Source organism: Erythrolamprus reginae, chromosome 4 (genome assembly GCF_031021105.1).
Source record: "Erythrolamprus reginae isolate rEryReg1 chromosome 4, rEryReg1.hap1, whole genome shotgun sequence".
Lineage (NCBI taxonomy): Eukaryota > Metazoa > Chordata > Lepidosauria > Squamata > Dipsadidae > Erythrolamprus > Erythrolamprus reginae.
Window position 1 is genome coordinate 61,340,254 of NC_091953.1, and position 24,298 is coordinate 61,364,551.

Consider the following 24,298-nt stretch of genomic DNA (forward strand, 5'->3'; position numbering starts at 1 on the left):
GGCGAAGGGCGGGCGAGCGGGTGCTGGGGAGGGCTTCTCGCCCTCCCGCCAGCAAGAGGGGGAGCGAACGGCGTGGGCAGGCGAAGGGCGGGCGAGCGGCAGCAAGGAGTTTGCGTGGGCGGTGGGGAAACTCCTTGCTGATGCCAGCAAGAGGGGGAAGACCCAGGGAAGCCGCCCAGCAGCTGATCTCCCGGTTGCCATCTACGCATGCGTGCCCATAGAAAAAAAGGGCACGCATGCGTAGATGGTATTTTGACTTCCGGGTTGAAAAATCGCGAATTACCCTGTTCGCAATGGTCGGGGACGCAATAACCGGGGGATCACTGTATACAGAAGGTATCTGATGCTCCCCATACCAGGATTTAATACAAAGTTTGTTAATTGCCCCAAGGTGCAAATTTTTTTTATAGAACAAGTTGTATTGTATTGGCTTCAAACATTGAACTTTGTTTACAGTTCTCTTTTTACCAAATTTATCCTAGCAAGATGGAAAAGGAAGCTGGGCAGTCCCAGAAGACAACCTTGAAATCTCTACATGTTTGTTTAATACTTGAATTGAGCCATTTATTTGTAACACTTACTTTTTAAAATGTGTGTATTTCAGGATGCATTCAGACAATGCTACAACATCAAGAAAAATTTTTCAACTTCTCCCACAACATGTGATATTTGGAAAGCCCTGTAGTGTTTAATACAAGATGACATAAAGTCTATTTTCTAATTTGTAGATATTTTTATATTTCAAATTGGAATTCTTAAGATTTCCACACTTGTAACAATGAGCATTTAAAAATAAACCAGTAACAAACAGCTGACTTTATGGCTACATCATTCCTATAACAAATACTTTTTTGGGGGGCCTCCATCTATTTGCATAATATGCAATATTTCTATATGCAGCTACTTTGGAATGTAAGCATGAGAGAATTTCCCCATTTCTCACCTAAATGTCAATTGTTCTAGACACTTTTGAGCAATCTAATTGCATATATACAGATTATGAACACTTATTTTGGTATTAAAATTATATTTTGATTACTTTCGCAGCTATTTTTCTGAAATCTTGGAAAAACATGGTCCCATGGAAATCGATAATCCATTATTAGTTGGGGAATATGAAGATTGCCCAGAGAGTCGTATGATAGTGGAGGATGCTGGTGGCCTAAAATCTTTTCTTCTGGGATCTCTACATTTTGCTATGGTGGATGATCTTATTGGATTGTTGAAACACAAAGTTATGCTGCAGGAAAATACAGAACTCGCTGAAATTGATGAAAACAATTATTCAGAGAACCTGCACTGCCAAGAAAACAATTTCCATAGCATTTCCCGTTTAAATCCAACTGCTAAGGAATTTAAGCCAGTCTCTTCTATTAATAAACCTTATAATTCAACATCTACAAATAATGTAGAATATGGGACTATTAGCCAGTCCGTAGTTAGTCCTTTTGCTTGCTCAAATTCCTCTTCTAGTGAGACAACTGACACTGCACCAGTAGCAAGTGTAGCTTTGCCTCCAACTGTATCTGATGATCATACAATATTGCTGAATGAAATTCATTCAGGATATGTAAATGAAAGGCTATCTCCAGTTTTTACTGAAGTGCCATTGATGCCAGATATTCCTAAGCAAACCAATTATACATATGCAGATTGTAATAACCTTGATACTGATTCAGGAGCAACAGATAGCAAGTGTAATGTTGATAAATTTACCACCGTTGATCAAGTACATACATTTCAGAACAGTCCTTGCACAGCAGTGAAATCAGACATTTACACTCGCAAAGATAATCCTGACCAGGTTGAGGACCATCATTGTAATGATGCTGAATGCAGTTCTGTTACCAAAATAAAAACAGAGAATAAACCAGTAGCAAGAAATAATCCCCCTTCAAGGATGATTGCTATACAGGTGAGAAAAATACATTCTGTTCTTCATTAACTGACACTCTTCCTTTTTTAGGTCACTTAATGTATAAGTAAAATATATTTAGTAAAATATATTTAGTAGTGAAATACATAGTTCCCTCTAAGCTGAGCAGTGAGCAATTGCTCACTTAAAAATCATCATCAACTCAGAGTTTTCCAAACTTGCCCAGAAGCCGAGAGGGAAAGAGTGAGAGGGAAGGAGAGAGAGAGGAAGAGAGGAAGAGAGAGAAACAGATAGAAAAAAGAGAGGAAGGAAAAGAGAAAGAAAAAGAATGGGAGTAAGGAAGAGAGAAAGAAAATCAAAATCTAGTTTGAAACTAGCTCAACTATTTAAGTGGCATTTTGATATTGATAGAGTTGCCCTATTATGAGCTCACTGTTATAGACACACAGTACAGTATTTTATTTTGAAATTCTCTGAGGCAAAACAGGGTGGATTTTTTATTTGTTTGTTTGTTTATTTGTTTATTTATTTATTTATTTATTTATTTATTATTTCTGTGCCACCCAGTCCCGAAGGGACTGCCGCTCAGACACTATACTTTTCCGCCCCCCCCCCCCCCCAAAAAAATTAGAGGGAACACTGGTGAAATATATTTAGTTTCATCTTGGAAGCATTCCATATGTTCTAGAATGGTTATAATGCGACAGAAACAACACATGGAACGTTTTGTTTGTTCTGGGTTGCAGACCAAACAGAATCTGTAAGGATCAGTTTGCATGTTATATTGGTATATTTGATTTTGATGCATCTCAAATGTACGGGCTAATTGCATATCCCTAATTACTGAAAAACCAAGTAATGGATTTTTTTTTTGTATTTTAGTATACACAAACTATGTGATTCTGCTTCAAATGCTCTTTAGAAGCGATGAATCAGATCTCAGTAGTGTTAGGCCAGAATATAAGGAGATTTTTTAAAAAAAAGATGATCTACCTCACCTATATTTGGGTTGCTCCCTTGCTGATATGAATTTTCCCATAGAGAACATAGACTTCAACTGAAATGAAAGTTTCCATTCTCATCACATATGCTAAAATACTGCCCACCATATCTCCCACTTCAACATTCTTCTAGGAAGAACCTTTATGCTTAGCCCAGCAGGAAGCATTAAAAAAAAATCCCTAGCTACAGCCCTGTACCTTCATAGTCCAAAGATCTGGTATTTCTGGCCATTGTCAAAGTTGAATAAAAATATAAGCTGCTTTGATGCTTTAGGGTTCTTGTTTGTTTGTTTGTTTGTTTATTTATTTATTAATTTATTGATTTGATTTGATTTGATTTGATTTGATTTGATTTGTATGCCGCCCCTCTCCACAGACTCGGGGTGGCTAACAACAGTAATAAAACAGCATATAATAATAATCCAATACTAAAACAGTTAAAAACCCTTATTATAAAACCAAACATACATGCAGGCATACCATGCATAAAATTGTAAAGGCCTAGGGGGAAAGAGTATCTCAGTTCCCCCATGCCTGGTGGCAGAGGTGGGTTTTAAGCAGCTTACGAAAGGCAAGGAGGGTGGGGGCAATTCTAATCTCTGGGGGTAGTTGGTTCCAGAGGGCCGGGGCCACCACAGAGAAGGCTCTTCCCCTGGGTCCCGCCAAGTGACATTGTTTAGTTGACGGGACCCGGAGAAGACCCACTCTGTGGTACCTAACTGGTCGCTGGGATTCGTGCAGCAGAAGGCGGTCCCTGAGATAGTCTGGTCCGGTGCCATGAAGGGCTTGTTGATACCTCCTCTTCTCAGTATAATCAAAATGCACCAAAAGCAATAGACATTTTGTGCTTAGAACAACAGCTGCATGTTGAGAGTTCAATCTGACAGTTCTCAGGGGCTTGGAATTTCTTAAGTTTGACTCAGGAAAAATCAGGGGTTATTCTAGGATGAATAGGAAAAGCTTATACTGTATTGCCTTTCCTCTTCTTCCTCCCTCTTTACCAAATGGACTCTTTGCTTCCAAAACCAGTCCTGCATTTGACTTTCCTTAAGTACTTTTATTAATTAATTAATTTATTAATCAGATTTGTATGCCACCCTTCTCCTGGGACTCCTGGGACCTTACCCATGGTGGGAACATTTGAATTCAGCTAGGGCTTATCAATTCAGCCCATCTCTCTCAGTATCTTTCTAATATCCCCAATATCTGGTGAAGGTGCATTTCCCCATTGTTTCTACTTTTGAGAATGAGGACTACAGTAGTACCTCTAGATACGAGCTGCTCCACATGCGAGTATTCCAAGATACGAGGCACGAGGGGAGAGAAATTTATTTTCGAGACCAGAGCTCAAATTCAGGATACGAGCCGAGCGTCCACTAGGTGGCGCAAGAATCCTTGCTTCTGGTTATCTCGGAGGGGAAAAACAAAGTCTAAAGCCATTTGTTCCAGATACGAGTTGTTCGACATACGAGCTCCCTTCTGGAACGAATTAAACTCGTATCTAGAGGTACTACTGTATTTGTTAAACCAAGTGACATCTTTCTGGATTACTATCTTTCAGTAATTTGTCAACTCCTTAACAGCTTCTTTTTCTCTGTAAAATAAAATATTTTCTTTGTCACATAGTTGCTTATTTTTATGTTGTCTGTCATACTTTAGAGTTCTGAATATGTTCCATAGTGAAGTTTATAATAAATATATATATACTCTGTTGAAAGTATTTTTGGGACTTTACATTGTAGGTGGAGCAAGAACTAACAGATGCTGGAGTTAATACTCTACCTCTTCATCCTTATGAAAGCCAACAAGTAAGTAAACTATCGGATATATAGTGTCTAGCAAGGTTGGGGTTATTGGTAATCCTTGTGTTATGACCAGCTGTTAACAACCATTTGAAGTTATTATGACCTCAGAAATCATTACTGGCTGTTATAAAACATTGAGCCGTGGTGGTGCATTGGCTAAAATGCAGTACTGCAGGCTATTTCGGCTGACTGCCAGCTGACTGCAATTTGGCAGTTCGAATCCCACCAGACTCAAGGTTGACTCAGCCTTCCATCCTTCTGAGGTTAGTAAAATTAGGATCCAGGTTGTTGGGGAAAATACGTTGACTAGGTAAACCTCTTAGGGCTACATAGAGCGGTATATAAGTTTAAGTGCTATTGCTGTTGCTATACTCCCCCACCCATGGAGTCTGGGTGCTTGGCAACCTGTTGGCACAGCTAGGTTGCCCAGTGCCCTGCACTGTGCCAGGGGTACCTTTGCCCAGCTGGTGTACCAGCTGTGGTCCTATTTGAACGCACAGTCGCTCAGGCCGTCATCGCCTCCCGTCTTGATTATTGCAATGCGCTCTACATGGAGCTACCCTTGAAGAGTGTTCGGAGACTTCAAATTGTCCAGAATGTAGCCGCGCGAGTTGTCAAGGGTGCACCTCGGCTATAATATGTAAACAGATATATTGCTCTTGGGTTAAGTGGACTATACAAGAAATACCCCCAATTTGGTGGTGGGGAATGTGTGTATGTCGGGGTGGTGGGCACAATTCACTATGCACTATTTTATGTTGTGCGATGTTAAATTGTTAAAAATCAATAAAAAATATTTTTAAAAAAAGAAAAAAAAAAGGGTGCACCTCGGTACACCCATATAACACCTATACTTCACGAGCTGCACTGGCTTCCTATTAGTCTCCGGGCATAATTCAAGGTGTTGGTTATTACCTATAAAGGCGTATATGGTTTAGGGTCAGATTATCTACAACCGTGTGGTTGACATTTGTAATTTTCTCTTCTGGCTTCCCTAGAAAGCTAATGGAGCCAGTAGAGAGGACTGCCTATTGTATATGAAGGGTGTCTAAAAGACCTACTTGCCAAGAAATTCCTTTGGAAGGGGGAAGAAATGGAGCTCAGATCATGATGCTGTAATTCAACCTCGATTTCAGGAGTTCTCTTCTGCATGCAGAAAACTAACATCCTCCTGTCGAGTTCAGAAACTAGAGTGCCAGGATTGCAGTAATTGAGCCAAGCAGTCATATGGATAATCAAGTCCCTCTTAATGACTGTTTCACTCAACAATCATGATTCTGAGCTCAATTGTGGTTATAAGCCAAGGATTATTAATAAAGAAAATGTTGCTTTTTAAAGCTTCCTAATTGAAATTGTCAACTTAGTACATTTATTTGATTGACTTTCAGATTTAGAGAAATATGTGTCAAATGTAACATCACATTAATTGCTGGCCTGCTATTTTAATTCCTGTTTTATCTTAGGAGAGAGAATCAGATGCTTGTATCAAAAATTATATTTCTTCAACATATTCTTAAATTATCAAATTATTTTTAAATGGAAAACTGTAGGTAAAAGAATGTTTACTTTTTATCTATGGCAGCAACAATAATTTTAAATTAATTTTTGTTCTTTTTTATGGTTATGCAAACTTATTAAAGCATTGTAGGAATATAGGATGTAACATATTTTGCAGGGAGATATGTTACGTATGGAGAAAGAACATCATGTACTACAAAAACAACTTAAAGAAGCAATTGAAAAGTATGAACAACTTAAATGTCGAAGTTCCAAAGAGACCAATATTTTAGATGAAGAGTTAACATCACTTATCGAAGTAAATAAGGTACTTGTTTTTCAACATTAGTAATTGCACATATAAAGGGAAGGAAATCTTGCTATCATCATGGTTGTTACTATTGTTTGTATAGTTACATGGCCCAGCTGTATTTTGTGGTTTTTAAAATCTTTTGCTGAAAAAAATTTGCCATTATAATTCAAGTTGTTTTTTAAATGATATTGTATATCATTTGTATAAAATGTATCTCTTGCTGCGTGAATAGAAGTGGATGGTTTTAAATGTTTAATAACATTTTAAAGTTTTTTAGCTATATTAATTGGATTTTTTTTAGATTACGTATATTGTTTATTGTTTCGATATGTTGTGAGCCGCCCCGAGTCCTCGGAGAGGGGAGGCATACAAATCAAAACAAAACAAAGAAACAAAATATTATTTTAAAGCCTTTTTCACTGCAACATGGAAGATTATTACATGAAATTATTAATGTACATCTTAAAAGATTAACAAATGTTGCTTAAGTGATATAGTTTAATGAGCTGTGGTGGTGCAGTAGTTAGAATGCATTACTGCAAGCTACCTCTGCTGATTGCTGGCTACCAACAGTCTAGTAGTTAGATTCTCACCGGCTCAAGGTTGACCCATCCTTCCGAGGTCAGTTAAATGAGGATCTAGATTATGGGGAGTAATATGCTGACTCTAAACAGTTTAGAAAGGGCTGTAAAGCATTGTGAAGCAGTATACAAATCTAAGTGCTATTGCTGTTACTACTGTAGTTAAAGTTTCTATTGTCCTGAAAATCTGATACTTTATTATAGAGCTTTTATTTCTTTTGTTATGCAGCAAAGTGACTAAAACATATTATATACATTAATAATTGTGTACATTAATGTATAATATACATTAATAATTTTACATATCACTGCTTTTTTTAAAAATCCAAATAATTCTCAAACACTGTTTTTGTATTCAAATTTGGATATTTTGTTTTAAGAAAGGATTCTTTTATTGTGTGTGCAGGGGGTTAAATATTTTTATTTTACAGCTCAGCAAGAGAGAATTGGATTGGTTTCATCAAGATGCAGAAGTGAACTTTAAAAAATGGCAACAAGAAAAAAAAGAAAAGCAAGAAGGATTAAAAGCAGGAAAAAATAAAGTCAGAAAGCTAATAGATACTAATGACACGTAAGTTTATTCTGAAAATGAAAATATGTTTAGGTGATGTTCTGTCGGGCTCTCTGGTAGACTCCTCCCAAAAATTCACAGGTACAAATTTCAGACACACACACGTTTGAAAATTCAAAACAATGTTCTTTATAAGGAAAATTCACTTAACCTAAGCCCACTTTTGGTATAGCAAAGAGCACTCGTCTCCAAACAAACTGGTAATTTGTACAAGTCCCTTATCAGTTCTGTGATACTTAGCTTGCAGCTGTGAGGCAATTCACAGTCCTTCTTCTTTCACAAAGTGAAACACACTTTGCTCTGGTTTAGTTTCAAAGCGGGGAAAAATCAGCACACAAAAGGTCCAAGTCAGTAAAGCAGGCACGAAACACAACGATCAGATAATCCTCCACAATGGCCAAACCCACAGGCTGCTATTTATAGCAGCCTCACTAATTACCACATCCCTGCCCAACCACAGGTGGCCTCATTTTCTTTGATAATAATCTCTCAGTTGTTGTTGCCTATGCATCGCTCTCTGCATGCGTGATTGTATCATTAACTCTTGTTCTGAATCCAAGGAGGAGCTAGATAATTGATCTCCTTCTGAGCTGTCTGCCACACTCTCCTCCTCCCTGTCACTCATGTCTTCTTGGTCAGAGGAGCCTTCATCAGCAGATTCCACCGGGAGAGGGGGGGGGCAAAACAGGCCTGCAGCATGTGGGTGTCTTCCCCACATCCACAGTCCTTGGGACAGGATCTGGGCCAGAGCTAACCACAACAGGTGATGAGAGGTTAGGGTTTATTTCTGCAGATTTTAAGTTTGTTTCTGAATATATGTGGTCCTTGGGTTATAATGGCAATTGGGACTGGAATTGCCATTGCTAAGGTATGTGTTCATAAAGCACAACATCACATGACTTCATGACCTAGTGATGGCAATTCTACCAATTACTATTGTTGAAGGGTGCGGGGACCACTTGGATCATTAAATGAAGTCTTCTCTGGACTGAAACTTCCTGCCAGCTTCTCCATTGACTTTGCTTGTGGGAAGGTGGCAGGGAATGTCAGAAATCATGATCACGTAACTTCAGCTCCCTATGATGGCTGAGGAAATACTGTAAGTTCCTGTTCAGCATTGTCATAAATTTAAATACTCGCTGAACGGGAGGTCATAACTCTATGAACTACCTGTGTTGCAAGAGGTTATACAAAAATTAAAATGGTGTATATTCAATCTCGGAGAAGAATGATCCCATTCACCATCTGCCTTCAGATTATATCATCATCATTATTATGATTAGATTTTTATCTCTTACATGTACAAACACATGTAACACATACTTTTTGGCTCAACTCAAGGCAGAAATGTACCTAATACTTCTAATGCCTCTTTTTCCCACAATAATAACCTTCAGAGGTGAGTGACTGGCCCAAAGTTCTCCAGCCAATTCTTATGCAAGAGGGAGATGTAGAACTCACAGTCTCCTGGTTTTTAGGCCACCACGTTAACCATTACAGTAAAATGGATTCTCAAATCATTTTAATGGTACAGTATAGCATTCCAGCTGAATAAATATTAAGACATTTTCAGTGTTCTGTCATACAAAATAATGAAAACTGGCAAAAAGATCTCGTTTCTTCATATCTTTATCCCAGAAATGTCATGTGTGCCAGTAATTCTATTTGCCATTCAAACTGTAGAACAATTGGATAAGTTGTTTTATTAGTTTTATTAATGTTAGTCTATACTGACATAGTTCATGATAATGGTAAAAATAGGCTGAATGATTTTCTTTTAGATACACTGATTTGTCACTGAAAATGCTAGCGTACATAATTCATATTGTTGAATATTACTATCTGTATGATTCAGTTCTGATCTGAGCATTTTCTCATATGGTTTAGGGCATAATCTGGTTATGTAATGTTGAATATTGGCAGAAAAGGAAAAATACTGAATATTGTAATACTGTATAGTTAAGAAATATTGTATTCAATAGCTATATCCTATGATATTGCTAGTTTATAAACATATCTATGTTATAAAACAGATATATGAAAAATACTGAAGAGAAAGATAAACAGTACAAAGTGTATTTGGATGAATTTCTGGAGGTCAGGTAGGCATAAATTTGCTTTAATCTTTAACTCGATATGTCACAAATCATTTCATGGGTTTGGTAAATGTGTATTGCCTATTAAATACTCAGAAATTAATTTCTGGAAAATGCAATTGTATAAAGAAACTAATCTTGTCAAAAATTAACAGTGAAAAGGGCATTTTACTTTATAAATCAAGTCAAACATACTGTATTTGCTGTGTTTAATTAAACTAAAATTATTTGTTGCTACTTATAAATAAATAGACAACCTGGGACCCATTGGGTCATTCTTTCTTCCACATATACAGAGGTGGGCTGCTAAGGTGGAACGGTGTCATGTGCTCACCACCTTGGCTTTAAGTACTAGCAGAGTTCAGTGCAATTCTGCTACTGCACCTGGGCAGGGAGTGAAATCACGTGCGGAGACGCAGGTGCGCCATGGACTCCGCTAGCACTCAGAGCCACGGGGGCGAGCACACGTCACCATTCCACCTTAGCAGCCCACCTCTGCACATATAATATCGCCTTATGCTGTTTCCTCCCCCCTGACAGTTCTTGGGAGGAGAGCCCTGTTAAACCTTCCTCTCCTCTGCATCTGCCTTGAAAGTAGTTGGTGTTGAACTGTACAGCAGTCAAACATTAGGAGTCGAGCCCAGATAACGTTTTGTTTTGTTTGTTTGTTAGGCTTCTGTGCCACCCTTCTCAAAGCAACTCATTTATGACATTTTGTATTATGCCATAAAATGGTTTTTGTAATTTTTATGTCATAAAATGTTTTATGAAATTTGCTAAATTTCAATTTCATAGGAGTCTAGTTGGCCCATTTGAAGTACAGTGTTCCCTCGATTTTCGCGGGGGATGCGTTCCGAGACCACCCGCGAAAGTCGAATTTCCGCAAAGTAGAGATGCGGAAGTAAATACACCATTTTTGGCTATGGACGGAACACTTTAAATCCCTAAATTACCATTTCCCATTCCCTTAACAACCATTTACTCACCATTATTACTGTACTCACCATTGAATAAGACACTTAGTGATCCTGATATTTGTAAACATAATTATTTATTAACAACAATTATTATTTTTTATTTATTTGCAAAAATTATTAGTTTGGCGATGACATATGACGTCATCGGGCGGGAAAAACCGTGGTATAGAAAAAAACCACAAAGTATTTTTTAATTAATATTTTTTTAAAAAATGTGGTATAGGCTATTCGCGAAGTTCGAACCCGCGAAAATTGAGGGAACACTGTACTTTGATTTTTTTTTAAAAAAATTACCCTGCGATTCAGTTTTGCCCAGTTATTCAGGCACATAAACATTCGAGCATATGTTAATAATCTTTAAATTTACTTTACAGCAATAGGTTTGAATGTGAAAAAATAAAAATGGAGGAACTTATTATGAAGAACCAAAATTATCAGCAAGAATGTGTTAAAAGAGCAATAGCAGCAGAGGTAAACTATATGGTGCTATTTGAACATAATTCCTGAATCTTCCAGACTGTTTATTATCTTAATATTTTATCATGTTTGTCTAAAATTTATATATTTTTGATGTACCGTATATAATCGGAGTATAAGCCGACCCGAGTATAAGCCGAGGCACCACTTTTTGCCGCAAAAACCTGGGAAAACTTATTGACCCGAGTATAAGCCGAGGTTAGAAAATGCAGTGGCTACTGGTAACTTATAAAAATGGAAACCAACAAAATTACATTAATTGAGACATCAGTAGATTAAATGTTTTAGAATATTTATTTTAAAGAAAACCAAAATTAGCTCTGTAAATTTAAAAGAGGGTAAACGAAAGCAATCTGGTAATAACAATAAAGTAAAAAGTAAAAAAAGTAGCTCAATCAGCAACCAAGCTAAAACCTATTTCTAAACCTAACCCAGGGGTCTTTAAACTTGACAGTTTTAAGACTAGTGGACTTCAACTCCCAGAATTCCTGCACCAGCCATGCTACCTCAGGAGTGGGAGTTGAAGTCCACCAGCCTTAATCTTTCCAGGTTTGAAGATTTGCATTTCTAACCCTAACCCAGGGCTCTTTAAACTTGACAGTTTTAAGACTAGTGGATTTCAACTCCCAGAATGCCTGCACCAGCCATGCTACTTCGGGAGTAGGAGTTGAAGTCCACAAGCCTTAATCTTTCCAGGTTTGAAGACTCTTGCATTTTTAACCCTAACCCAGGGGTCTTTAAACTTGACAGTTTTAAGACTAGTGGACTTCAACTCCCAGAATTCCTGCAGCAGCCATGCTACTTCAGGAGTAGGAGTTGAAGTCCACAAGCCCTAATTTTTCCAGGTTTGAAGACTCTTGCATTTCTAACCTTAACCCAGGGCTCTTTAAACTTGAGTTTTTAGAAGCCTGGAGAGAGTTCATGCTGTTTCCCCCCCCCCCCCTTCTTTAGCTTGCTGGCTGGCTCGTTGGCTTGATCTCCTACCCCTGATCCTCCCTCCTCCTGGTCTCCCTTTATTGCCCCATGTGTTGTGCAGGGAAGCAGATTTGCTAAAGAGATCCACTTGGGAGGGCAGCAGGGAAAGGAGGAGGTGGAGAGCCAGAATAGCCCACAGCCGTGGGGGAGGAGGAGGAAAGGAAAGAGCTGCCCTTCTCCTCCTTCCCCTGCTGCCGTACCAAGTGGATCTCTTTAACAAATCTGCTTCTCTCTCCGGCTGGAGGCTTCTAAAGCCTGGAGAGAGTTCATGCCGTCCTGGTCCCCCCCCCTTTAGTTTGCTGGCTCTCTCCTCCGTCTCCCTTTATTGCCCCATGTGTTGTGCAAGGAAGCAGATTTGCTAAAGAGATCCACTTGGGATGGCAACAGGGAAATGAGGCGGAGGAGAGCCAGAATAGCCCACAGCCGCGGGGGAGGAGGAGGAAAGGAAAAAGCTGTCCTCCTTCTCCTCCTTCCCCTGCTGCCGTACCAAGTGGATCTCTGTAACAAATCTGCTTCTCTCTCCGGCTGGAGGCTTCTAAAGCCTGGAGAGAGTTCATGCCGTCCCCGCCCTCCCTGTTTAGCTTGCTGGTGGGGCGCCCTCTTGTGGTGATTCGGTCCCCTCTTGTGGTGACTCGAGTATAAGCCGGTCGGGTTTTTCAGCCCATTTTTGGGGCTGAAAAACTCAGCTTATACTCGAATATATACGGTAATACTGGTTTTGGGCTCCACCCCCTAGGATTCATTAGCAAACCACATATCGTATGATTATGCCTGGCTTTATTTAATATCTTGTCCAAACTTGGCAGAAGCAGCTTCAGCCAGCTGAAAACGTTATTGTAGATAAAAAGGAAGTCATGTATAAGAGTTGGTTGTGCACTGCCAGTGAAAAAATATAAATGATTTTAGTCTTTTGGTTTAAACTTGTGGCTTCTTCCTCTTATCCTTCCAAATCAATGGATAGTTATCCCAGTGTTAGTTGGTCTTAAAGCCCAGCGGTTGTTATAGCTTTACATAATGGCATCTCTGGCCAGGAGTTACTGGTTCCCCGTATGAACCTCACAACTCTCCCTTTCATTTTCCATTCCCCTTACACCAGTGTTTCGCAACCTTGGCAACTTGAAGATATTTGGACTTCAACTCCCAGAATTCCCCAGCCAGCGAATGCTGGCTGGGGAATTCTGGGAGTTGAAGTCCAAATATATTCAAGTTGCCAAGGTTGCGAAACACTGCCTTACACCATAAATTTGGAAGGCTCTTGTATATCTTTACCTCCTTTCTGCTGAACTTCTGTTGTAAGAAGAGGTGTCCTCCATCTCAAGTTTTTCATCATCAGGTACTTTCTCCATTTTAGACTTTTTGTGAGTCCTGTACCTTTTCTTGTTTGTGGACAACCTCCCTCAGTTCAGAATTCTCCTCTCATTTTCAATTATTCTCATTACTCAAGTATTCTCCCCAGGAGGTTCTCTTCTTTTTCAGAGAAGGAGATAGCAGATACAAAAACTTTATTAAGTTTCTGTCATAAATGTGCAGTAATTCAAAATGTTGAGGTTTAAAGTTATGGCTTTTCTTCCTGCCTCTAAAGCAGGGTTTCCCAACCTTCGCCATTTGAAGATATTTGGACTTCAACTCCCAGAATTCCCCAGCCAGCAAATGCTGGCTGGGGAATTCTGGGAGTTGAAGTCCAGATATCCTCAAGTGGACAAGGTTGGGAAACACTGCTCTAAAGTACTGTAACATATTCATTCATTCATTCATTCATTCATTCATTCATTCATTCATTCATTCATTCATTCATTCGATTTTTATGCCGCCCTTCTCCTTAGACTCAGGGAGGCTTACAACATGTTAGCAATAGCACTTTTTTAACAGAGCAAGGCTATTGCCCCCACAATCCGGGTCCTCATTTTACCCACCTCAAAAGGATGGAAGGCTGAGTCAACCTTGAGCCGGTGATGAGATTTGAACCGCTGACCTTCAGATCTACAAGTCAGCTTCAGTGGCCTGCAGTACAGCACTCTACCTGCTGCGCCACCCCGGCTCATATTGCTTGATGCAGTATGTGGGAGTCGAACTGGCTTCCACTGCAACATTCAATACTGACTCAAATCAGCATCTACCGTTCTCACTGACAAATACTAATTAAACGTAATGAGTTGGCCTGTTTTCCAAGACCATGTTTAAAAAAAATAGTTTTGATACTTTAAGGGGAGAGGGAGTAAACAACTACCACTCCATTTTTTTTTAACAATAAATATAAAATGACGGTAATCATCCATCTAAAATATAGCTGTTTTTCTGCTGAAATTTGGTAGTCAGAATTCAAACATGCTCTGTCGAAAGTGACAAACTGTTCACCCCTCCTTCCTTTGGATCACAGTGTTACAATTTAGAGTAAGTTCAGAACACACATATAGCTTTAGGGTAAACTTCCAGTTTTTAGTTTGTTGCTACTGTATTTTTGTTTTCAAAATACAGTATATTTATACTGTTCTATTTTTAAGATTACAAATTGCAGTAATGAAAAAGAATGGTTTGAAAAAGTTGTTGTTTTCTACAAAGTTGTTTTCTACAAAGTTAATGTGATAGACTGTTTTCTCCTTTTTGATGCTTAGATTTACATTAATATTATTTCAGGTGTCAGTACTTGAAAACTGGAAAGAGAAAGAATTCTATAAACTGTGCAGAAAATCAACAAATGCCAAAGCCAATCTTAAATATCTAAAATGCATGACCAGGTATTGTTTACAATATACTGATATTCTGTTGCATGTCTGGTTATTGTGAAAGGATAATGAATGGCATTATAAATCACAATTTTTGAAATTGTGTCCATGGAATATTAGGAATCCGTGAGAACTTAATAGGACACTGTAAAAGACTAAGGAAGAAAAAGCACTTTAATGTGAATGCAACCGATTTTTTTTACCACTCAGAGTCTTGCTTCTTGATTAGGATCCTTGAAAATTCGATTTTTAGTAACAGAATCCATGGTCTCAAGGGATGAAACTCTGCCGTAAATGACTATGCTCACTATTAGATTTTGGCATTAAATTCTAATTCTTCTTCTAACGAATCATATGTCTTACTAAAATTTCATGTTGTTATAGTTGCCACATAGAAAAATGTGTTATGTGAACCATGTATACACATGCGTATTTGCTTCATTGAATTTATGGACAGCAAGTCATAATGCTAACCCAATTATTACTCTGAAATGAGTATGTCAATTGATAAAATATTTGTAGGCAAATTATAGTGGCTATTTTTTTCTGAAATCCAGCAGCTGTTACAACTCATTTTGATGCTTGTAAGGCCAAAAATATGATTTTATGGTTTTGTATTGCTTTTTCTTCTTTTAAGTAATTGAACTTTTTCTCTTCTGCTGCTTAGGTCATTATGTTATTTTGTTCTAAACTTAACAATATAAGGCCTTGATATTTTTTCTTTCCCAAAGTCTTGCTTTTCAAATCATTTGAGCATCTACTTTTTATGTTTCAACCCCATAAACACCATTTGGGAAAGGATGCTTGCAGAAAAAAATAAAAAAAATAAAACTTCAATATTTTAAGCAACTACATTATTTATATACCGGTAGCTTGAATTACTAAATTGCAATTCACGGTTAGAATAATTTTTAATTATGAAAAATCAGGATATAAGTTTTATAAATGAATTAATATCAAATTAATTACATAATTTTTTCACTTTCAATTTATTTGAAATTGAAAATTTAATTACATAATCAAATTACATAAATCCAATTATGTCATTTTCAGTCATTCTGCAACACTTCAGTCAAAATTACAGATTGATTCTTGGGAGTCATTTATTTCCAATATTGGAGAAGAAAAGAAAAAAATAGAGGCAAGTCACTTGTGATACTTTTTATTCATAATTATATTTTGGTAGTGCCATAATTGAGCAATCGTATCTGAAGTAAGAAAATGGAGATATAAACAATATATGTTTAGCTATATGTATAGCTCTGTCGTTTCTTCACTCCTTATTTGCACAAATGGGAAAATAAGCCAGGAATACAATTAATCATAGCATCCTCTTCAAAGACAGAAACAATGGCTTCAAGGAAGTAGCCTATTACACTTGCTTTGAACCATGATTTAATATCAAGTTTTCGGAAAGCCAATTTCAGATACTGTATAACTGGAAGCTATACAGTTTGGCTTCCGTATTTGTTGTCCTGCTTATAAAGAAAGTAGTAATGCAGATACCTGTTCAGAGATACCTGGTATATGTAAACTTACTCCCTGCAAAAATTACTTAATACTGCATTGCTTCTATTATCCATTTGCACAATATATTTTTATAATGCTGTGGTTTCTTCTACATGAGACAGTTGTATCTACGAGACCGCCTTCTGCCGCACGAATCCCAGCAGCCGATTAGGTCCCACAGAGTGGGCCTCCTCCGGGTCCCGTCAACAAAACAATGTCGTTTGGTGGGGCCCAGGGGAAAAGCCTTCTCTGTGGCGGCCCCGGCCCTCTGGAACCAACTCCCCCCCCGGAGATTAGAATTGCCCCCACCCTCCTTGCCTTTCGTAAGCTTCTTAAAACCCACCTCTGTCGTCAGGCATGGGGGAACTGAGATATTCTTTCCCCCTCGGCCTTTACAATTCATGTATGGTATGTTTGTATGTATGGATGTTTGGATTTACAATAAGGGTTTTTCAGTTGTTTTAGTATTGGATTTACATGCTGTTTTTTCTTACTGTTGTTAGCCGCCCCGAGTCTACAGAGAGGGCAGCATACAAATCCAATAAATAAAAAAAAATAAAAAATAAATGTGGTCTTTTGTTGTCAGGTGGTTCAAAATATTTATGCTGATTATATCATTGTGTATCTCCACCATGACCAGCCAAGTGATGCTAGGAACTGATTCAGTTCCTGAAGGGAATAAGCCTTTGAATGGGTAGAAATTGGCTGCAACTCAACCCATGCAAGATAGAGTAACACTGGATTTCCTTCCTCTTGGTTCAGATAGAATGTGAAGAAGGGCTGCAGATAGAGCTGGCACACAATTTTGAGGTCTTCCTGGACCCACAGCTTGAGAAGAGCAACCATGGCTGAAGCAAGGGAGTGTTGCACAGACCCTTCTTGTATGACATTTGTGTCCATTCCTGGATTAGGAGGCCTGACTCATAGTCATTCATGCTTGGTTTATTATATTGCACTCTACATGAGACTGCCATTGAAGACCATCCAGAATGTAGCAGTAATGCCAGTTTTGGGTCTTCCATATGTTCCCCCCATTACACCATTTATTTTTATTTATTTATTATTATTTGGATTTGTATGCCGCCCCTCTCCGAAGACTTGGGGCGGCTCACAACAAGTGAAACAAATCATAATAATCCAATTAATTAAAATATTTAAAGATTTAAAAACCCCATATACTAACAGACACACACACAAGCATACCATGTATAAATTAAACGTGCCCTGGGGGAGATGTTTAATTTCCCCATGCCTGACGGCAAAGGTGGGTCTTAAGGAGTTTACGGAAGGCAGGAAGAGTAGGGGCAGTTCTAATCTCCAGGGGGAGTTGGTTGCTGTACAACCTGCAGTGGCATCCACAATTTAAATTGCTCGTTATCACTTTTAAAGCCTTAGAGCAGTGATGGCGAACCTATGGCACGGGTGCCACAGGTGGCATGCGGAGCCATATCTGCTGGCCTGTGAGCCATTGTCCTAGGTCAGCTCCAACATGCATGTGTGTGCCAGCCAGCTGATTTTTGGCCTGCAGAAGGGCCTTGGGAGGGTGTTTTTGACTTCTAGAGAGCCTCCGGAGGGATGGGGAGGGCGTTTTTACTCTCCCTCAGCTCCAAGGAAGCCTTTGGAGCCCAGGGAGGGTGAAACACGAGCCTACTGGGCCCACCAGAAGTTGGGAAACAGGCCTTTTCCGGCCTCCTAAAGGCCTCCGGGAGGTGGGGGAAGCTGTTTTCGCCCTCCCCAGGCATTGAATTATGAGTGTGGGCACAATAGCACACTCTTTTGGCACATGAGAAAAAAAAGGTTTGCCATCACTGCCTTAGAGGTTATGGAGCCAGGCTACTTATAGGACTTCCTCTCCCTAAGGGTATCTGCCTGTCCCACCAGGTCAGATGGAGTGGGTTTGCTCCATGTTCCCTCTCTTAAATGTTGTCATCTGGTGGAACCTACGAAGCATGCACTGTAGCAGCCTCTGCTTGTGAAAGCCTTCTTCAGTGATCTAGCCGGCTCCTACTCCCCTTGGAAGTCTTGACGAGTTGGCTTTTTCAGCAAGCACCAGGTCAGATGGAGTGGGTTTGCTCCATGTTCCCTCTCTTAAATGTTGTCATCTGGTGGAACCTACGAAGCATGCACTGTAGCAGCCTCTGCTTGTGAAAGCCTTCTTCAGTGATTTAGCCGGCTCCTACTCCCCTTGGAAGTCTTGACGAGTTGGCTTTTTCAGCAAGCATTGAAATAAGATATCGCTAGAGTACAGTTTCATGGTGCATGGGATAGTGATGCCTTGGGAGGCAGTGGCGTTTTTATCAATTTTATTTTGGGTTTGGTTATCTTGGGAATATAGGCACCTTGGGTTAAATCCCAAAACAACTGGAGCATCTTGAACATCATTGGCATTGACAAAATTACCATTTTTTTGGCAGACAATTGCAAAAGGCAGCTTTAGTCAGAATAGCTTTCATCCTGGACAATAACTCTGACACCATGAAACATCAATATCTGCTGATCTCAGGTCCTTGGAAAGGACTTGATAGGTGGATAAAAATACCAAATTCAATCTAAACATCTTGCAGACTGTGCAACCAACCATAATAATAAATAACATTTGAGATTAGTGCTTTACTTTGTAGGCTATTAATTTCTCTTTTGTAACTAATAAAAAGAGCCTAGCATATGTCATGACATCATTTAGGAACCAGGTGCTGTGAAATTAGCCTAAAAATCAGAAGTTCATTTATATAGTTTTTTTCTGATAATTTTATTTTGGGCTTTCAGCCAAGTGAGTCTACTCTTGGTAGAGAATTCTGATCTAAGAATATTAAAGGTATCTCGTTTCTTTTACAGAGTCAGTTTGAAGAGAAGATTTATGTAGTAAAAAATGGTGCTCTTCTAAATACTATCACCCCAGTAGAAACTGCAGATCTTCAGCAACCTACTGGTTTGTCATTAGTAAGTTATTTTATGAGTGTTTTTACAGTACATCCAAAATGAACAGGTCACTGCGTTATCACAATTGCTCCTTTGAAGAATGGAAAAACTCAAAACAGTTCTGTAGTTTGCTCAGATTTTTTCAGAGATGTTTCCTCATATGCTGGGGCCTCTAGGGTTTGCTTTCCTGTGGGAATATATACAATACAATGGAATAGGTATCTAGCACTACCAGCTATGTTTTGAACAATGGAAAGCTGTGACATAAACCGATAATTCTTAAAAATCCAATCTGAGTCAGTCACCGGGACCAGAGTTTTAAAGCTTTCTTGCTGGAGCCTATCTTCAGGGAACTTCTCCCTCTCCAGAATGTGTGATATTTATGTGGGATCTGGTTGTCTGTGGCTTTTAGTTGTTAATTGGGGTGTTGATGGCTGGTTATTATTGTTGTTGTTGTACCAATTCAGATTGGATTCTGCATCATTACCCTGGGACATGTACAGTATATTGCCTTTATTTGTGAGAATCCTTCAACTTTTGGTCGAAATTGCTGCCACGAAACACCATTTGAGCACCCAGAGACTGAAATTAAAAGAAGGCTATGATAGTATAAAATTCATTGTTCAACAGAAATAAAGACTCTTATAGGTTACAATATTTTGATAGAAAATCTCAGACTCTGTTCTGCTAATATTCTTGTATATTATGTTGATTCATAAGAAGAATAGATAACTTTTAACTTTTACTGTTCAGCATTGTACTATTTGGGAATCATTGCTGTTTCTTAAATTGGCTTGTTGCTCTGTTTGTGTACCATCTAGAGTCTGAGGCAGTTTTTAAAATTATAAATAAATACAAATTTCAATCTATATCTGATTGGCAGAAACAGTTTTAGAATGCTTGGAATAGTTGTTCTCATCATATTTGATCTTTGTGCTATTTTTTCTCTTTAGGCAACTCCTGAGAAGTCTCCTATTAATGACCCAGCCATCATAATGTATTCAGCAGGTGCTCCACACTGGTCTGCTCCATTTTCAAAAGTTAATGACAATTACTCCTTATCTTCCAAAGCTAAAACTCACACTGGCAATAAAACTCCAGAGCCCCCTTTGGATAAAGACATTGGAGAACTGCCTTATGAATGCAGACAAAGTTTACTTTCTGATCAAGTATGCTTGCCTCGATCACCAGGAAAGTCAGGAAGACATCTTCAGAATATCCAGCCACAGCATAGCATTTTAGATGAACCAGCAGGAGCTGCAGAATTGGATTGTGCTACAATTCTAAACAAGCCAATTCTCGGAAAGCTATCTGAAAATATAATTGACCAACTTAGAATTATATTTCCATACCATACAAGGTATATCTACAGTAGAAAAAAAATGGGTAGCTCGCACTTTAGTTAAAAATCATGATGTGTGTATGTGTAAAATCTAGTTAGAATTGTACAATGTATAATTTAAATGTACTCTAGCAGTCATTTTAGAAATGATTAACTATTTTTGCTTTTCCTAATATGATCTAAAGTTAAGAGAAAATTTGAAACATTCTTATCATTATTTTAAGTAATTTTTTGAATTGTTTTTTGAATTATGGTTCAGTATGGGCACAAAATTAAAGATTTGGTAACTGATTTCTGTACCATGCTGTTTATTACCATGTTTCTATTTTTTTTCCTTAACTTGATTGGTAGGAATTGAGTTGACTCTCATTTCAGCATTCTATTATGTTTAATTCAGATTTTTCTACTCCATTACTCAATTTTTTTAAAAAAATATATTTTTAGAATACAGTGATACCTCGTCTTACGAACTTAATTTGTTCCGTGACCAGGTTCATAAGTAGAAAAGTTTGTAAGACGAAGCAATTTTCTCCATAGGAATCAATGTAAAAGCAAATAATGCGTACAACCCCATCCCAAAAGTCACCCCTTTTGCCTTGCGCTGCTGGGAATCCCCGCCTCCGGACTTCCATTGCCAGCCTAAGTGCTGGGATTCTTCTGAGCCTCCCCTCGCTGGGAAACCCCATCTCCGGACTTCCGTTGCCAGCCAAAGCACCCATTCTTGCATTGCTGGGATTTCCCTGAGCTTCCCCTCGCTGGGATTCAAAGCAGCGTCGGCAAAAATGAAGGGAATCCCAGCAAGGGGAGACTCAGGGAAATCTGAGCAATGCAAGAACGGGCGCTTTGGCTGGCAACGGAAGTCCGGAGGCGGGGATTCCCAGCGAGGGGAGGCTCAGAGGAATTCCCAGTGCTTCGGCTGGCAACGGAAGTCGGGAAGTGGGGCATCACAGCAGCGGCGACTCGGGTTTGTACGGTGAAAATAGTTCATATCACGAAAAGTTCGTATGAAAAGGGGTTCGTAAGACGAGGTATCTTTTTAAATAACAACAGTATAGTAAATCATTATTATATAGATTCAGTTATATGTGACCCTGTTGCACAAATTCTTTTAAAACAGAAGTGGAAACAAAGTATTTGTGGGATGAGTTGTAATATTACATAGTTATCTTAAATTCAGAGTGGAATCTTTGTTTTATCTAAAGACCTGTGAAAAATAAGGTGGATGCCTTAAGTTTTCATTGTTTCTAGGATCCTTTAAGGTGAAGTAAGAGTAAGTGGTTATTTAAAAAAATACTTGAGAATACTAGTGCGGACAGGGCACATAATGCAATTCAGCTTTAGATAGTCAAATACTTGTAGACAGTATTTATCTTCCTGAAAAATATTTGAATACCTGTGTTTCTTCTTTCTTGCAGTTCAGATTTAGAGAATTTTATAAAAGAAGTCAATGTCAAAAACAGAAACAAGTTGAGCACAGATGAGTATCTAAACAGGGTAACTGAATTTATCTTGGATCATCCAAATACAAAAAAGGTAATTTGCAGAAAATGTTTATGTAGCTATCAAGAAACCCCGTACAATACATATGATACACTAGGGCAGTGGTTCCCAATGTGAGGCCCATACCCCACGGGGGACAATTTGTTTTTAATGAGGGCAATTGGAACTTGTTTAAACCAGGTTAATGGCCTTTTAGGCTTCCTCTGTGTGAGTAGGAGTTCACTTTTTGAATAGTAAGAATTATATGTAGCAGGGCGAGGGGGGCGGGGAGAAAACAGGATTTTAGAGATGCTTAGGTGGGGCATGGCCAAAAACCGGTTGGGAACCACTGCATTATTGATAATTGCTATTGATAAATTCACAAAAGAAAATCTAAATGCTCATTCATGTTCTACCTAAGGTTAAGTTAGGTTATCATTCATTCCAAAATATGTATGAGAGTCTCTGTTGTAAATCTCATTTGTATCAAAAGAGAAGTGAACAATAAGCCTTTTTCTGTTGTAGCTCAAAAGACTCTGAATAGCTTCCCAAGGAAATTATACAAGTAGTCCTTGACTTACCAACCACAATTAAGCCCAACATCTCTGTTGTTAAGTGAAACATTTGTGAGTTTTGCCCCATTTTACAACTTTTCATGCCACAGTTAAGTCAAACACTTTGCTTGTCAAAAGGTCACAGGTAATCACGTGACCCAAAGACATGATCATGTGACCATGGGGATACTGCAATAGTAACTCTACTACTGTAACTTTGAATGGTCACTAAATGAACTGTTGTAGCCCGAGGACTACCTGTATCTGTTTTTTATGTTTCATTTTTATTTGGTATTCAATATGCTTTATCAAAGGGATTTTTCTTTTTGCTTAGAGTGTAAGATTTATCCTGGTGCTATTTTGGAATGCTTATTACTGATATATTCTCTTTTGTTTGCTTTTTATTCTTGCTTCAAATAATAATTTATTAATTCATATATTTGTCAGCTACTTAAACAGTGCAAAATAAAGTACAAATTAAAAAGATATTACTAATACTTTTCCATTATGGTTTTAAAGGTTCTTTCCTCTTCCAGAAAAAATGAAAAGTTATCCTCTTATACTTCAGGGAAAAATGGAAGTCATACTCAAAACGTATTAAACCCATTGGTACAAAGCAAACCAAAGTCTAAAGCTGCTAATGAAAAGAAAAATAAAACTAGACTTCAATCTCAATCAAATCAGATGCCATGGAAAAATATTGGTGAAACTTCAAAATCAAAGTGGAAAAAATCAAATGATGCCATTGTAGGTTTTCTATGAAATCACTTGCATAATTTGGTATTATTTTAGAAATGTCATACATATTCTTTCCAAAGCCCTTTAACATTTTTAAACATAAGCTTTTTAGTTTTCAAGGTCTTAGGATAGTTTTCAATATCAGTATCTAATATCATAGAAATCAAAGAATGAGCTAAATTAATCAATTTTCAAAATTCAGACTTTTTTTTTTCAGAGTTAAAAATGAACAATGTTCCAAAATCTTATTAAAGACTGTCAGGTGGAAATAACCAGGAAAGAGTTTAATTCAAAGAACTTCAATATGTTTACATGCTGTCCATAGACAAGAATGTGATCTACTACTTTGGTCAAGGCAAATTGGTGCTAGATAAGAGCCACTGGAATTCAAGAGGGCTGGACTTGGGTCTCTTGTGGGAGTGTAGCAGTTTCATACTAATGACACATTTGATCCCACCTTGGTCATCTCATATAAATTTTAATAACTGCTGAGCAATAATTTTAATAGCATTATTTTTTCCACAAATGAAAGAGTTATTTAAAAAAAGAGTATGTTGCAAGAAAGATAACTTTATATGAATTGGTATGGGAGAGCCGTATAATTGTAAAGGGTGGTCTTCATTGGTTCCCTGAACCTGTTTTTTCTATACTCTTCCATGAGTACAATTCATTCATGAAACTCTGGATGCAATATTTTTTCTAATCTATTGATACTGAATACACTGGCTTATAATGTTTATTCTAGAATTAATTAATACAATTTGCAAAGCCTCATGGATTAGAATGATTCATTTTAATTTTGATGCTGCTAAACTAAACTTATGTTTAAAAGGTAATTGAGTCAAACAGTCCATTTGGTTCAGTA

General features: G+C 38.1%; 1 protein-coding gene across 6 annotated transcripts in view; it reads left to right on the top strand.

Moving 5' to 3' along the window:
• TTC3 (tetratricopeptide repeat domain 3) overlaps positions 1-24,298 on the top strand; it is a 99,433-nt gene that overhangs the window by 71,965 nt on the left and 3,170 nt on the right. For 5 of the 6 annotated variants that reach the window (XM_070750405.1, XM_070750410.1, XM_070750408.1 and 2 more), the window contains 12 exons: positions 1,048-1,915; positions 4,620-4,685; positions 6,358-6,507; positions 7,505-7,644; positions 9,678-9,746; positions 11,092-11,188; positions 14,804-14,904; positions 15,946-16,033; positions 19,237-19,341; positions 20,274-20,680; positions 22,078-22,195; positions 23,215-23,442. In XM_070750405.1, the coding sequence (XP_070606506.1) occupies positions 1,048-1,915; positions 4,620-4,685; positions 6,358-6,507; positions 7,505-7,644; positions 9,678-9,746; positions 11,092-11,188; positions 14,804-14,904; positions 15,946-16,033; positions 19,237-19,341; positions 20,274-20,680; positions 22,078-22,195; positions 23,215-23,442 (2,437 nt within the window). The remainder of the gene's footprint in view (positions 1-1,047; positions 1,916-4,619; positions 4,686-6,357; positions 6,508-7,504; positions 7,645-9,677; positions 9,747-11,091; positions 11,189-14,803; positions 14,905-15,945; positions 16,034-19,236; positions 19,342-20,273; positions 20,681-22,077; positions 22,196-23,214; positions 23,443-24,298) is intronic. The other variant, XM_070750409.1, reaches the window with a different exon arrangement.